This window comes from Bubalus bubalis, chromosome 23 (assembly GCF_019923935.1).
Source record: "Bubalus bubalis isolate 160015118507 breed Murrah chromosome 23, NDDB_SH_1, whole genome shotgun sequence".
Lineage (NCBI taxonomy): Eukaryota > Metazoa > Chordata > Mammalia > Artiodactyla > Bovidae > Bubalus > Bubalus bubalis.
The window spans coordinates 35934618-35952081 of record NC_059179.1 but is presented as its reverse complement, the minus strand read 5'-3'; the positions used below and the strand labels follow the sequence as shown (position 1 = coordinate 35952081).

At 36.2% G+C, this 17464-nt stretch overlaps 1 protein-coding gene across 5 annotated transcripts in view; it reads right to left on the bottom strand.

The window, feature by feature from the left end:
- The window catches only part of ATRNL1 (attractin like 1), an 802632-nt gene that overhangs the window by 378723 nt on the left and 406445 nt on the right, over positions 1–17464 (bottom strand). The window contains exon 27 of one of the 5 annotated variants that reach the window (XM_044935103.2): positions 14373–14591. The exons of 3 other annotated variants lie outside the window; for them this stretch is intronic. In XM_044935103.2, coding sequence (XP_044791038.2) covers positions 14469–14591 — 123 coding nt within the window. In that variant the 3' untranslated portion in view covers positions 14373–14468. Of the gene's footprint in view, positions 1–14372; positions 14592–15482; positions 16059–17464 lie in introns of those variants that run through there. One more of the 5 variants, XM_044935102.2, reaches the window with a different exon arrangement.

The following is a 17464-nucleotide window of genomic DNA, read 5'->3' as shown; positions in this document are numbered from 1 at the left end:
TGTTAAGCTGTCTGTATGTAACTATTTACTAAACAAAACAGGTACTTCTTTGGCTTCAGAGCATAGAGACACTAAAGGTACTAGAACAGAAAAAGCTTTGGAAACGTTTGGAAAATATAGCTCACATAACACCAAAGTTCCTTAACATAACTCTAGAGCAATTTTCTTTCTTCTGAGCTTTTCATTGTGCTGTTGTAAAAGAGACAGGATAATAAATAACTCTATATTAACTTTAAAAAAAAAAAAGAAAGAAAGAAAGGAATGACTAACAATGAAACTCAGTCAACTAAGATATAAACCAAAATAAAAGAGTTAGCTGTGGTAAAAGGACTGGTGTGCTCACTCAGTCAGGGCTGACTCTGTGACCCTCTGAACGGTAGCCCACCAGGCTCTACTGTCCAGGGGATTTTCCAGGCAAGAATACTGGAGTGGGTAACCATTCCCTTCTCCAGTAAACGGACTGGTAACATATATCAAATCCATCACAATACATAACCAATACTACCCAACCACAAGAATTCATAGACTAGAAGGTGACCCTTAGAAGTCAACACAATATAGAGAGTACACAAATAACAAAATTGGGAGGATGGTCAGGGGAGATGTGAAGTTGTGATGAAAACACTTTTATTTTCTTTTATCAAAGCAGCTAATCAAATGATACACAGAAGAACTATACAAAAAAGACCTTCATGACCCAGATAAACATGATGGTGTGATCACTCACCTAGAACCGGATATCTGGGAATGCGAAGTCAAGTGGGCCTTAGGAAGCAACACTATGAACAAAGATAGTGGAGGTGATGGAATTCCAGGTGAGCTATTTCAAATCATTAAAGACGCTGTGAAAGTGCTACACTCAATATGCCAGCAAATTTGGAAAACTCAGCAGTGGCCACAGGACTGGAAAAGGTCAGTTTTCATTCCAATCCCAAAGAAAAGCAATGCCAAAGAATGTTCAAACTACCGCACAATTGCACTCATCTTACATGCTAGTAAAGTAATGCTCAAAATTCTCCAAGTCAGGCTTCAACAGTACGTGAACCGTGAACTTCCAGATGTTCAAGCTGAATTTAGAAAAGGCAGAGGAACCAGAGATCAAATTGCCAACATCTGGTGGATCATCGAAAAAGCAATAGAGTTCCAGAAAAATATCTACTTCTGCTTTATTGACTATGCCAAAGCCTTTGATTGTGTGTACCACAACAAACTCTGGAAAATTCTTCAAGAGACTGGAATACCAGAAATACCAGATTTTTCCTGAGAAATCTGGATGCAGGTCAGGAAGCAACAATTAGAACTGGACATGGAACAAAAGACTGGTTCCAAATAGGAAAAGGAGTACGTCAAGACTATTGTCACCCTGCTTATTTAACTTCTATGAAGAGTACATCATGAGAAACGCTGGACTGGATGAAGCACAAGCTGGAATTAAGATTGCCAGGAGAAATATCAATAACCTCAGATATGCAGATGACAACATACTTATGGCAGAAAGCTAGGAAGAACTAAAGAGCCTCTTGATGAAAGTGAAAGAGGAGAGTGAAAAAGTTGGCTTAAACTCAACATTCAGAAAACTAAGATCATGACATTTGGTCCCATTACTTCATGGCAAATAGATGGGTAAAGAGGTGGAAACAGTGACAGACTTTCTTTTTGTGAGCTCCAAAATCACTTCAGATGGTGACTGCAGCCATGAAATTAAAAGATGCTTGCTCCTTGGAAGAAAAGCTATGACCAAACTAGACAGCACATTAAAAAGCAGAGACATTACTTTACTAACCAAGTTCCATCTAGTCAAAGCTATGGTTTTTCTAGCAGTCATGTATGGATGTGAGAGTTGGACTATAAAGAAAGCTGAGGGGTGAAGAATTGATGCTTTTGAAGTGTGGTGTTGGAGAAGACTCTTGAGAGTCGTTTGGACTTCAAGGAGATCCAACCACTCCATCCTAAAGGAAATCAGTCCTGAATATTCATTGGAGGGACTGATGCTGAAGCTGAAACTCCAATACTTTGGCCACCTGGTGGAAAGTACTGACTCATTTAAAAAGACCCTGATGCTGGGGAAGATTAAAGGCGGGAGGAGAAGGGGTAGACAGCAGATGAAACAGTTGGATGGCATCACCGACTCAATAGGCATGAGCTTGAGTAAGCTCCGGGAGTTGGTGATGGAAAGGGAAGCCTGGCATGCTGCAGTTCATGGGGTCGCAAAAAGTCAGACACAACTGAGTGACTGAACTGAACTGAATAAAAAGATTCTCTAACAGAAAGTTAAGTGGCAAAACCAATACAATATTGTAAAGTTAAAAAATAAATTAAAAAAAATAAAATAAAATGAACATAAAAAAAAAAAAGAAATTAGATTCTGAAATCTTAACATTTTTCATACTTTCTTATTGCAACCTTAGAGGAATATTTTAGAAATTACTATCTTTTATGGTAATAAAATTTTTTAATTTCAAGAATTATTTTACTTTCCGTTAAGTTTCCATTTCTTAAAGTAAAACGAAATATAATTATTTTCCTGAAAGTAACACCCATGTTTACCATGAATCTTTCTGGTTGTTTTTATTCCTTTCATCCCTCATTCTTCTACACTTATGGATGAAAAAATGGCAGGAAAGATTTTCAGAATGTTATGGGTGATGAGTACTAGACAGAGATATTTGGATTCTTTCTTTTGTTAATATAAGCATTTAAGCCTATAAATTTTCTCTAAGTACTGCTTTTCCGGGCTTCCCAGGGGACTTGGTGGTAAAGAATCCTCCTTCCACTGCAGGAAACTCAGAAAACACAGGAGACCCATATTGGATCCCTGGGTCAGGAAAATTCATTCCTGGAGAAGGAAACGGCAACCCACTCCGATATTCTTGCCTGGAAAGTCCCATGGACAGAGGAGCCTGCCAGGATAAAGTCCACGGGGTCACAAAAGAGTAAGATATGCCTGAGTATGGCTATTGCTGTATCTTGTAAGTTTTCATAAGTAACATCTTCAGTATGACTCAACTACACATATTTTCTGATTTTTATATCAATTTATTCTTGGTCCCATTAGCATTTGCTTTTAAAGATTTTTCTAATTCCTGGAATTTTCTAGTTAAATTTTTTAATATTAATTTCCCACTTTTCTGCATTAGAGAAACACAATGAGATTCATATGAAACTGATTATTTAAAACATTCTTGACATTTTATCAAGTTTCCCTTTATGAACAAATGCCAACAGGGCACAGAGAAGGCAATGGCACCCCACTCCAGTACTCTTGCCTGGAGAATCCCATGGATGGAGGAGCCTGGTGGGCTGCAGTCCGTGGGGTCGCTAAGAGTCAGACACAACTGAGCGACTTCACTTTCACTTTTCACTTTCATGCATTGGAGAAGGAAATGGCAACCCACTCCAGTGTTCTTGCCTGGAAAATCCCAGGGACGGGGGAGCCTGGTGGGCTGCCGTCTATGGGGTCGCACAGAGTCGGACACGACTGAAGTGACTTGGTGGCGGCAGCAGCAGCCAACAGGGCAAAACTTCCTCGGTGCTTTTTCTCTCAGTTCTCCTTTACCCTAGTGTTTTGCCTTATAACTACCATCTTGTCAACTTATTTATGCTTTTGAGAAAATTTTTTTAAATTATATACTACTTCAAAACCCAGTGGAAAAATTGATCTGATTAACCTCTTCTGTCAATATGAGTCTCTAATTACTGGCCCTTATTTTCTCTATGTAACATTATTCCAAGCCACAAAGTATGATTAAAATAATATTAATCAAACTAATGTTAAACAAAAGCTCTTTATGTCTGTGTGCATTACATGAGAACTGATGGCATTTAATTAAATATCACACCATTTTGGGCTTCCCTGTGGCTCAGATGGTAAAGAATCTGCCTATGTAATGCTTTGATCCCTGGGTCAGGGAGATCTCATGGAGAAGGGAATGGCGACCCACTCCAGTGTTCTATCACACCATTTACTTACTTAAAAATTATTCTTTTCAAAATCAATAAAAAGTATGCTATAAATACCTTAATTCTTCTTTCATTACATAAATGTTTCCCTTAGAACATAAACATGTGAAAGACAGTAGACTGAGATGCTTCATGAATATACTTAAGACATAAACTAAATCCATTGAATTATATAATCCTAAAGTACCCATTCTATTAATTTATATTTTCTACCTCTGTTTAACTTTAAATGCTTCATTTTGATAGTATCCAACAAATGCTATATGAAATAAAATCTAAGCAACTTGATATAATAAAATAAGTCTCCAAATGAAATGTACATATTTTATAAGCTCAAAAAGCCACCTATAAATAATTGTACATTAGAAATAAATTTATTTTCCCAATATTCTTATTATTTTCTTTCTTTATGTTACTTACATTAATCTCCTTATTTAACAACACTCTCACATGGACAATTAAACAATACCCACAGAGGTATACAAATGTCCAATCCAATCAGTTCCACCTTATTAAGTTCTTCTCTCACGATTTCATTGCATTATGCAGTATATAGTAAAAAGAAAAAGAAACAAAGTCCTTTGAAACCTACTGTGTTGTTTGGGGAGGATTTATATTTTGAAGCTCTACATTTGTATATTATATCATCTATATAATCAGCTGAAGCTGAAACTCCAAAACTTTGGACATATGATGCAAAGAACTGACTCATTTGAAAAGACCCTGATGCTGGGAAAGATTAAAGGCAAGAGGAGAAGGGGATGACAGAGGATGAGATGGTTGAATGGCATCACCAACTCAATGGACACGAGTTTGAGTAAACTCTGGGAGTTGGTGACAGACAGGGAGGCCTGGCATGCTGCAGTCCACGCGGTCGCAAAGAGTTGGACATGACGGAGTGACTCAACTGAACTGAACTGATAAATTCAAAATTTTAGAACAAAGGTAACTGATTACATTTGTTATTTTATTTTAATGATACTCTTCATTAACTCATAATGTTACAATAAAAACAGTCTTTATTCTATCATTTTGAATGCTGCTTAAGTATATCATAAAAAAAAGAAAAACTCTTGATGAGGCTTTTGGCTCATTATTGCTACAGAAATAAAGCTACCAAGAGAATATGAAAGTCTTTAGTAGACAGATTTTTCTAGTTCTAAACCATTTTCATAGAATTCAATTGCTTTCCTTAATTTATTAAATTTATTCTATTAGCTAATCAAATCTGCTTTTACTGCAAGTTTGGAAAGATGATACAGTGTACCAGAAAGAGTAGTTAAGAGCATGGTTTCTGGAATAATGATGCCCAGGGTTGCGTTCTGGTTTCTGCCTTACTACCTGCATTATGTTGGGTATCTCCATAGCCTCTACAAGCTTGGTTTATCAAACAGGGATAATAACTTTATCTACTTCAAAAAAGTAAAGGGGAAAAGTGAAATACATTTTAAAGGAGGCACTTAGCATAGAATTTAATGTAAATTTATAACTTTTGTCAATTATCTTATGTCCTCCCGATTAGACTCCATATCTCATGATATCAGCATACTTATGCCCTATCGCCCCGCCCTGTGGATGCAACTTCCTGCAGGTTAGAGAAGAGTTCCTTTGCTTGGATTTCACTGTAGTCTGAACCAGTGTTCTCACTACACACATCCTGGCTACTCCTTTGTCAGACACTCATTGTGCTCCATATCGTATCAACAGAGAGCAGTGAAACTGAAGAAGCAGTGATGCTTGCAGAGAAAGCTGGATAATTTTGGTAGAGTGAAGCCTTAATAGCCCTACTGTAATTATATACCTTTTAAAAATTCATAATTTTCACCAAACATTATTCATAGTAATTAGTGTTATTCCATTCTAATAACATTAAAATAAACACTTCAACTTAATTTTTATTGTTGAATGTATCTGTTAGTTACAAAGTATTTATATTAACAGTATAAGTACTTATATATCTGTAATTCATGTCATCCAATTAGAAATTTAAAAATAATCTCCAATAAATATTACTATTTATACACAGCAAATCAGACAAAAGTTTAAAGAAAAATTTTTAATTATGTCTCCTGTAATTTTAAACTATTAAGGAATTCACTACTTCCAATCAAAACTTCAAACCATACATTCTTTAAAATAAAGCTAAGAAAACTAAAGTGTGCAGCTTTATTTAACCTGTAGGCACTCCACTGAACCTAATCCTTTTGGGAATTTATGTTCCCATAAAAAAACAAAAAACAAAACAAAACAAGAAAACTCTTCAAACTTCCAACAATGGAAATTATTCTATTTAGTAACAGTAAAATATATTATTGGTATGAAAGTGAAAGTCGCTCAGTGATGTTCAACTTTCTGTGACCCCATGGAATTCTCTGGGCCAGAATACCGGAGTAGGTAACCTATCCCTTCTCCAGGGGATCTTCCCAATGCACTTTTACCTTTTGGATTTTTAATTAATAAAAAATCTGGTTATTATCTATATAACACAATTTAAATAGCTGAAAATATGAATGTCTATTTTTTGTAATAATTTTGAATTGTCACATATATGAGCTACTATGATACATGGCTATAAATGTTTGTTTAAAAGTATCAGCATAAGTATGCAATGCTCATGATCCTTGATTTTTGACTTATGGGGAATTTTCCAAACAAAACTTCTGACACAGAACTCAACAGTTCAGATATAGTTTTCAAATTAACTTGGTATAAATTTATTGATCTTGAGGATTTTTGAAATCCAGAGTTCAGGTTTTCAAGTTATACATTTTTCTCTTTTAGATGCTTTATTGTAGAAGAGTGGTTATAAGGAATTAATTTATGCATATGACATTGCTAATAATATAGAATTTAAAATTTTACAGAGCCTACTTTGAATAATATTGTTGGATAGCATAACTTTGAGTGAAAATTGTGTCCCTAAAAAGTCTAAAGTGCTATGGGGAAATTAAAGACCAAATATCACAGACAGGCAGATTGTAACTGGAAAGACAGCTGGCATTAATCCAATAGCATATGTTCTTGCATGCTAAGTCTCTTAAGTCATGTCCAACCCTTTATGACCCTATGGCCCATAGCCCGCCAGGGCTCCTCTGTCTGTGGAGTTCTTCAGGCAAGAATACTGGAGTGGGTTGCCATGCTCTCCTCCGGGGGATCTTCCTGACCCAGGGATTGAACCTGCATCTCTTATATCTCCTGCACGGGCAGACGGGTTCTTTACCACTACCACCATCTAGGAAGCCCTAAAAGAGTATGTTGGGTCTTATTAAATCAATAAAATGAAATTATCCCATGCCAACACTTGCAATCAATAGGTACTCGGTGAAATAAAATCAACTATAGTGAATGAAAATCTTCAAACAATGGTATTTCTTATCTGTGTAAATATTTCTCTTGAAATGACTGTATGGATATATGGAGGAAAAATAGGGTTGGTAATGAGCCACTGAAGTTTGGTGAGCAAAGAGGTGACATCACTTAGAGTGATAATTTAGAAAAATGAATACAGAAGCAACCATGGAACAACAGACTGGTTCCAAATAGGAAAAGGAGTACGTCAAGGCTGTATATTGTCACCCTGCTTATTTAACTTACATGCAGAGTACATCATGAGAAACGCTGGACTGGAAGAAACACAAGCTGGAATCAAGATTGCTGGGAGAAATAATAACCTCAGATATGCAGATGACACCACCCTTATGGCAGAAAGGGAAGAGGAACTAAAAAGCCTCTTGATGAAAGTGAAAGAGGAGGGTAAAAAAGTTAGCTTAAAGCTCAACATTCAGAAAACGAAGATCATGGCATCTGGTCCCATCACTTTATGGGAAATAGGGAAACAGTGGAAACAATGTCAGACTTTATTTTTTTGGCTCCAAAATCACTTCAGATGGTGACTGCAGCCATGAAATTAAAAGATGCTTACTCCTTGGAAGGAAAGTTTTTAATATGCTATTAAAAAGCAGAGACATTACTTTGCATATTAAAAACTAGAGACATTACTTTGCCACCAAAGGTCCATCTAGTTCAAGGCTATGGTTTTTCCAGTTGTCATGTATGGATGTGAAAGTTGGATTGTGAAGAAAGCTGAGTGCTGAAGAATTGATGCTTTTGAACTGTGGTGTTGGAGAAGACTCTTGAGAGTCCCTTGAACTGCAAGGAGACTCAGCCAGTCCATACTAAAGGTAATCAGTCCTGAATATTCACTGGAAGAACTGATACTAAAGCTGAAACTCCAATACTTTGGCCACCTGATGGGAAGAACTGACTCACTGGAAAAGATCCTGATTCTGGGAAAGCTTTAAAGGCGGGAGGAGAAGGGATGGACAGAGGATGAGACGGTTGGATGTTATCACTGATGCCATGTAGATGAGTTTGAGTAGGCTCTGGGAGTTGGTGATGGACAGGGAAGCCTGGTGTGCTGCAGTCCGTGGGGTCTCAAAGAGTTGGACATGAATGTGTGACTGAACTGAACTTTTTTTCTATGAAAACACAATGTTATATTTATGCCAGTACTATGCAATGTTCAAATTATCAATAAATATAAACAAATACCAATGCAACAGAAGGAAAGGTATTGGATTTGAGGCCAAAAAGCCTAGCTTTAAGTTCAAGCTGTTTGGTCTTAGCGTATTAACATCCCTGAGTTCAATATCCTCACCTGTAAAATGGGGATAACAGTTTCTGAAATACCTACCAAAAAACTGTTATCAGAATGAAAATAAATATTGCATGTGAAAGCAAGTTATAAACTTCAAAATACTATATGAATGATAGATGATTATTGAACAAGTAGAATTAATGGCTGGCTATCATATAATAATAACTATTTTACAAAACACGTTCCCTATTCACTGAAATCGCAAACAGGAAGAAAATGTAAATGGATTAGAGAAATCTACAATCCTACCTCTGTTATATTTCATAAGAAACAACAAAAAGAAATTCAAAATGTGGTTTTATATATTTAAAAAAATAGAGAAATCATAGTTGATTATTTAAAATAAAATTAAAGGTTAAAAATGGCAGGTTCTTTAAATTGCAATATATATTTGCCTTAAAATTTAGCAAGTACCTAACAAACTTAAGGAAACAGTTTAAGATACAAAATATATTAATAAACAAATTGCTGAAGAAATACAGATGAATCTCATTATTTTGACCTTGAGTAAGAAGTCATCGGGAAATATCCTCCTGCATTAATACATTTAGCAATGCAGGAAGACAATGTCCCTCACGCTTTATCACGCACCACTGAACTGTAACAAATGCTGACAGTTAGAGAGCATATCTCTAAACATTATGACACCATCTTAGTGACAGCTAAGGAAGAAAGCTGAGTACACCATTGTTTCACATTTACTACCACAGGCCTAGCTTGAAAATATAAAAATAAATTGATTTAAACCATTTGGATAAACATCTTTAATTCTGACATTCTAGGGGGGGGAAATGGGTGCATTTGTTTAGTCTTTTACCACGATCAATTTATCTTCAGGTCTTATGTATAATACTATCGCAGATACATTTATTTTTAAAAGAGTATTCAATAACCTTGCTCCATTACAAAGTAATTCATGACAAAGGTCTTTTGCAATAGCAATAATATTTGCATAATAACTGCAAGCACAGGAAAAAAAATTGAAATGCTACAATCATATTCCAGGAGTTTTCTTCTTCATAAATTAAATTTTCCAAAAAGCACTTGGAAAAGTCAATATTTTATTTCTGAAATTTGTTACTTAAACATTAATTTTTAATGGAATATAACACTCTTTTGTTGTGTCTTGAAAATGAAATGTAGATAAGAACACTTCTTAATGAATTTTTTTGATTGAAAATATTGAGCAGGAAGGGATATATTTTCCATGTAGAACTAAATTAAGCATGCAGTTCTCATTAACAGTTTTGGCAGCTGTGCATTTAATTCTATGAGTGCCATGCTGAATATGTACATTCCAAAATCAAATATGCAAAGCCTAATCTGTATAACTGCTATCTGAACTTTTGCCTCTCAATTAAATGGTCTGTGTGAAAAATATTTTTGAAAAAAACAACATTGTACATTTGCAAAATGACAATCCAAGTCATGTCTAATACATCTTAATTTACTCCAGAACGATCAATGTCAGGGAGTGGATCTTGGACTTTTAACACATGATGATATGATATGCTCATCAAAACACACTACTTTTATTTTTTCCCTACCATTTTTTTTCAAACCATTATGTATGTTATTACTTAATACATGGTAAGGACCATGACCCTCAAACTCCTATTTAGAAAAAATAAGTTTTCTACAACTCAGTCTGTAGAAATTAAGATAAATATAATTCAGAAATAGCAAAATGTAAAGGAATTAAATACTTTGATGAATGAGATCCACTGATATTTTGCCAATGGATTACTGTATAACATACTGAAAGACACTGCTCTACCGTAAAAGATGTTTGAAAGGTAAAGATGAGAGTAAATGTATTTAATCTATGAAAAGCGTAAAGGTGTTTCATTAAAATATTCTTTCTCTTCATATATACATATACATACTGCTGCTGCTGCTGCTGCTGCTGCTGCTAAGTCGCTTCAGTCGTGTCCGACTCTGTGCGACCCCATAGATGGCAGCCCACCAGGCTCCCCCGTCCCTGGGATTCTCCAGGCAAGAACATTGGAGTGGGTTGCCATTTCCTTCTCCAATGCATGAAAGTGAAAAGTGAAAGTGAAGTTGCTCAGTCGTGTCCGACTCTTTGCGACCCCATGGACTGCAACCCTCCAGGCTCCTCCGTCCATGGGATTTTCCAGGCAAGAGTACTGGAGTGGGGTACCATTGCCTTCTCCAACATATACATACAGACACACTTAAATATGCATGCATGCTAAGTGTAGCTACTGGACATTCTCTTATTAGCAATTATGTTTGCACATTCCTCTAGAGGTAAGTTTAATTCATCATCAGGATCTAGCATATTATTTGCAAGTAAGCCAGGCAAATTACTACCTTCAAACGAAGAAAACTAACAATCCTATTGTACTTCCAGCATTCAGAGTTATTTTTCCTGGTGAACACAATAAGAGCAACATCGAACGATCTTGCGATCCAAGGCATTATAAGGAAATAATGAAAAAAAACTCTGTGATCCAAGGCATTATAAGGAAATAATTGTCATAAATGAACTAATACCAAAAGAGTAAACATTAGAGTCTTTCTGCACAGAGGTCACAATTTAAGAGAAAAATCTTTGATAATATGTATTTTAGATACCAATTTTAGAAACCTAATTGGAAATACATTTTTTTAATTAAAAAGCAAATTAAGATGCCCACATCTGGCTATATGATTGAGTTACAGAGATTAGATTTATCCTCCTGTCAGAAACAATTAGAAAAGTGGACAGAGTGTAGAATTGCTTCTAGATATTGGACAACAGGCAGAATAGCACTGCAATTTCTGAGAAGAGAAACAAATCAAGTGAGCTAACAATTGTCCTGGTTTTCTGGTGGGATATCACAGCCTGGAGAGCAGGAAGTACATCCAAAAGGAGAGGTGACTTGAGTTAAAAAACCTAAGTTCAGGGAGGCTGAGGTAGTGGCCAGCTATAGGGCTCCATCCTGGAGAGGAGGGGTACCTGCAGAAAAAGAACTTCAAATATATTTAAATTTCCACTGTTTCCTCAAAGGAATAAGGCAAGGCAAAGAATGACCAAAGAATGGTGAGTTTCATAGTTTTCTGAGCTCAGAAATGGCTGGAAGACACTTGAGCTCCCATCAGCCAGGTTGTTGAGTCTTTGTTAGTCATTATAAGTACTCAGTAGAGAACACAGAAAGCCTGTACCTTAGTGGTTTCAATCTTAGAGAAAAGGATAGTCTGGATTGCTCTAATAAAGCTCAAAATAGTCCTCAAAAGAATTAAGTTCAAGTATAATTTACTTATACTGTCTGCCAAAATAAAATTCACTTAGTAAATATTTATTTTAAAAATGTTTATTAAAAAAAACCCAGATAGTCAAAAACGTAAAATATATTATGTCTTGAACCCAATACAAACTTACTAGACATGCCAAGAAGCAGGAAACTGAGCACAAGGAGAGACAAATAAATCAGTGAATAAATATAGACCCAACACAGAACCCCCCAAAAAATGACATATTATGCCTAGATGAACTAAGACTACAGTAGACTTAATCTTCTTCACCAGAGGCTGTGCAATTTCAGCCCTTTAAAAACATCTTTCCTTTTTCCTCGTTGCACAGTCTAACCATATTCCAAAATTAGCCTGAACTGATCACGGTCAAACATAAAAGCTAAAACCATAAACTAGAAAAAAACCACAGAAGATATATTTTTGTGACTTTTAAATAAACAAAATATTCTTAAATGTTCACACAAAAAGCAGAAGTAATAAAAGACAAAAATTATGAAATTCATCAAAATTAAAAACTGTACATATTTGAAAGACACTAAGAAAATAAAAAAAGCAAGCTTTTAGGTTTGGAACAAATGACGTGAATTGCATAAACCTAATACAGACTTGCCTAGGATGTATTAAGAGCTCTTCCATTTCAATAAGATTAAAAAATAATATAATGAGAAGATTAAAGACATACTTAGCCAAAAAGATATGCAATTGGTAAATAGACACATAAGAAGACCTTCAATATCATTAGCAACAAAAATGAAAATTTAAACCACTATAAAATCACTAGAATGACTAAAATTAAAAAGATTGACAGTACTACATGTGGAACAACTGGAATTCTCATATATTGTTGGTGGAACATAAAATTGTTCAACCATTTTGGAAGAGAGTTTGACATTTTCTGATAAAGTTAAAATGGACTTTTAGAGTAATATCAAAATATTTTACTCCTCAGCATTTACACAAGAGAAATAAAAGCAAATGTTCACTAAAAAAATTATAAACAAATATTCGCAACAGTTTTGAAAAACAACTGAGCAATAGAAATTATTGAACTGGTTGTTGTTCCAGTTGCCAAGCTTTGTCTAACTCTTTGCCACCCCATGGGCTGCAGCAAGCCAGGCTTCTCTATCCTTAACTATCTCCCAGAGTTTGCTCAAACTCACGTCCATTGAGTCAGTGAGGCCATCCAACCATCTCATCCTCTGTCTACCCCTTCTCCTTTTGCCTTCAATCTTTCCTATCATCAGGGTCTTTTCCAAAGAGTTGACTTTTCGCATCAGGTGGCCAAAGAACTGGAGCTTCAGCTTCAGCATCAGTCCTTCCAATGAATATTCAGGGTTGATTTCCTTTAGGACTGACTGGTTTGATCTCCTTGCTGTCCAAGGGACTCTCATGAGTCTTTTCTAGCACCACAGTTCAAAAGCATCAATTCTTCAGTGTTCAGTCTTCCTTATGGTCCAATGCTCACATCATAAAAAGGCTAATCGCCAAAGAACTGAACTGATGTCAGACACAGAAATACTTATATATCTCAAGACTATTATGCTGGGTGAAAGAAGCCCTAGATACAGTATATGGATTTATTGAAACTCTAGGAAAGAGAAATAAAATCTACAGTGATAGAAAGCACTTCATGAGCCTCCCTGGTGACTCAGTGGTAAAGAATCTGGTGCCCAAACAGGAGACGTGGGTTAGATCCCTGGTTCGGGAAGATCCCACATGCTGCAGGGCGACTAAGCCATTGTGGCACAACCAACAGCTTGCACTCCATCGCCCGGAAACTGCAACCACTGAGCCCACGTGCCACAGCTACTGAAGCCTGAGCACGCTATAGTCTGTGCTCCACAACAGGAGAAGCCGCCACAACGAGCAGCCCAAGTGCTGCAACTAGAGAGTAGCCCTTTCTTGCTGCAACTAAAGAAAAACCCAGGCAGCAACTAACATCCAGAACCGCCAAAAATAAATTAATTAATTTTAAAAAAAATAAAGAAAGCACATCAATGGTGCTTTAGAGTGGAAATGGAAATGGAGAGTGACTATGAAGAGATACAAAGGAATCTTTGGAGGTTATGAAAATATTATTTATCTTCACTGTAGTGGTAGATAAATGACTGCATATTTCTCTCAAAATTCATTAACGTATACAGCTAAAATGGTGCGCTTTATTGTATATAAATTTCATTTTAATTAAATTTATTTTTTAAAATTAGCAAATTGATATAGAGCAATAGTAGTGTGAATTATAGATTCTGGGAAGCTCTACAGAGGAGAAGGCAATGGCACCCCACTCCAGTACTCTTGCCTGGAAAATCCCATGGATGGAGGAGCCTGGTGGGCTGCAGTCCATGAGGTCGCTAGAGTCGGACACGATTGAGCGACTTCACTTTCACTTTTCACTTTCATGCATTGGAGAAGGAAATGGCAACCCACTCCAGTGTTCTTGCCTGGAGAATCCCAGGGACGGGGGAGCCTGGTGGGCTACCATCTGTGGGGTTGCACAGAGTCGGACACGACTGAAGCAACTTAGCAGCAGCAGCAGAAGCTCTACAGAACGCATCTGGGTGTCAACTAACATTTTGACGTGAACTCTAGGATGTCATTTGCCTTTCACACTGTGTGGACATTTACACAGACAATGCAAGAGCAAAACTGCTGGGACTTCAGCGCAAATCACAGTGGCTCCAACCTCCCAGTCATCATGGAATTTCACTGCCAAGCTCTTGTAGAATAATGACAAAAACAAACAAAAAACAAATTCACTTAAAGTTTTCCTTGATAAATGAGTAGAAATTACTGATTTAAAAAAATCGCAACTCTTGAGTGCATAAAATGGGAAGGACACACACAGCATTTCTGCTGCATAATGAAAGGTGTCTCAGAAATGCACTTGCGTGATTGCATTGCCACTGATCCAGCTGCCTTTTTTGTGGAGCACTATTTACCCTTGAGGGGCTTCCCAGGTGGCCCGAGTGGTAAAGAACCTGCCTGCCATTGCAGGAGACACAAGCGATGCAAGTTTGATCCTTGAGTTGGGAAGACCCCCTGGAGGATGGCATGACAACCCACTTCAAAGTATTCTTGGCTGGAGAATTCCTGTGGACAGAGGAGCCTGGCAGGCTACAGTCCAGGGGATTGCAAGAGTTGGACACGACTGAAGAGAAATGGTATGCATTTCTCCCTGAAGAACGACTTACAGGCAAAGCTATTAAGACTGGGTATTTTGCAGACATTTTCTCAAACATTAACAAAGGAAAATAACTGTCAGTGTTGTCAGCAATGATAAAATAGGAGACTTAAGAAAAAAAATTATATTATACACTGTGATTTTGACAGCTTCCAATACTTAGACTATTTTTATTCTTTGATGGTGATATACTTTGTTACTATAATATGAAATAGGGCAATATTTAGAAGACCTGAATTATTCAATGAATCAGTATTCTCCAAGTGACCAGTGCATGATGCTATACAATCATGCATGGGTACAAAAATTATACTGCTATATTTTCAGATTACATATTGAAACTAACTTTAAGAAATTATTACTTGTCAGGTTTCGATGAAGTATCAAAACAAATATTCTCATTATCTGAAAAGACTTTAAAAACACTCCTTTTTTTTTTTTTTTTCCAATTACCTGTCTGTGTGGTCAGACTGTCTTGCTGTACTTCCCAATAAACATATCTCAACACATTAAATGTGAGAAACAGGTTTGAGAATTCAGTTATCTTCTATTGAGCAAGATATTAAAGAGATTCATTAAAAGTGAAACAATGCTACTCTTCTCACTGATTTCTTAAAAAAATACTTTTTTCTTAAAGAATGTGTTATTTATTATAGCAGGTATGCGTTTTAGGTTGTTTCTTAAGTAAATTTTGTTACATTTAAAATTTTGTCAATTTTAATTTGTAAAATGATAAACATATATACCTAGATCCCACATAAATAAAACCTCTCTGGGGCCTTCAAGAATTTTTAAGCATAAAAAATGGTCTTGAGACCAAAATGTCTGAGAGCTGCTTTATTGAATGGAATTATATTGTTGCAGCCACTGAGATGACATTCCTGACTGCCTGAAATTGTTCTCAGCCTGTTTTCTCCCCATTTCTTTTCTCCTCGTGGCCCCTGCAACAGTCAGGAAAGGTTGACCCTTGCGTTCCAGGTACTTCAGTGGTAAAGAATCCACCTGTCAAGCAAAAGATATAGGTTAAATCCCTGGGTTGGGAAGATCCTCTGGAGGAGGAAATGGCAACCCACTCCAGTTTTTGACTGGGAAATCACATGGACAGAGGAGCCTGGTGGGCTATAGTCCCTGGGGTGGCAAAGAATCAGACACAACTTAGTGACTAAACAATAGCAAATTCTGAGCCTCATTACTCTGACACATGCAACCAGTAGGTTAACTGTTGCTTTCACCAGATGAATATTTCAACTTCAACCTTTAACAAAGCAGGGCATTCCTGTTGTAAAGAGGCAGAACAAAAATGAAAGACATTACTATTTTACTTTACAAGTGAGAAAACAGAGAAACACAGCTAGCAAATATCAATGCTAAGAGTGATCAACATCAGAAGTGGCTATAAGCAGGTAACATCACTGAGTGACTCAAACTCCAAGTCAGAAAGCAAGAGAAAGTGGCGAGACCTGGAGTGAACCAAAATACCGTGCAGCCTGTTTAAGTGGAGCAGGCACTATTCACTCCCAGGTAATCTGTCATTTTGAATTAAGTCTCTTGCTCCTATGTCTCACAATTTTTAACAGAAGCTGAAAATCTGAATTTTTATGTGAGGTATTTTAATTTTTAAAATCCTGTTTAGACTAAAAGAAACGTTGGTAGGCTTAAAGAAATGTATATACCGCTAGGCAACACATTCAGTTATATGACTATAATTCTCGCTACTATAGAAATTGTACAAAAATGTTAAGGATATCTTTGTTTAAAGTGTCTGCATCAATGTTTCAGAGTATGTTTTCAAAATATTATCCAATACTTTATAATAAAAATTTTAACATGATTAAAACATATTTGTATATAATTACTATTTTAATTCATATAGTAGGCAAGTATTTAGTAAAACGAAAATATTTTTCTAAAATTTTATCATAAAATAGACTGAATATATGGAAAGATATTATTCTACTTTGCATTCATGTCCCCTTATTTTTCAACCACTCCAAGAGAAAGCTAGAGTAGCAATGGTTTTATACACAAAATAGACTATAAAATTTTCAATAACTATAACTAGATTACTATTTTATTTATTTATTATTATATTAGATCTGATAGAGTGCCTGATGAACTATGGATGGAGGTTCATGACATTGTACAGGAGACAGGAATCAAGACCATCCCCATGAAAAAGAAATGCAAAAAAGCAAAATGGCTGTCTGAGGAGGCCTTACAAATAGCTGTGAAAAGAAGAGAAGTGAAAAGCAAAGGATGCAGAGTTGAATGCAGAGTTCCAAAGAATGGCAAGGAGAGATAAGAAAGCCTTCCTCAGCAATCAATGCAAAGAAGGGAAAACAAAAGAATGGGAAAGACTAGAGATCTCTTCAAGAAAATTAGAGATACCAAGAGAACATTTCATGCAA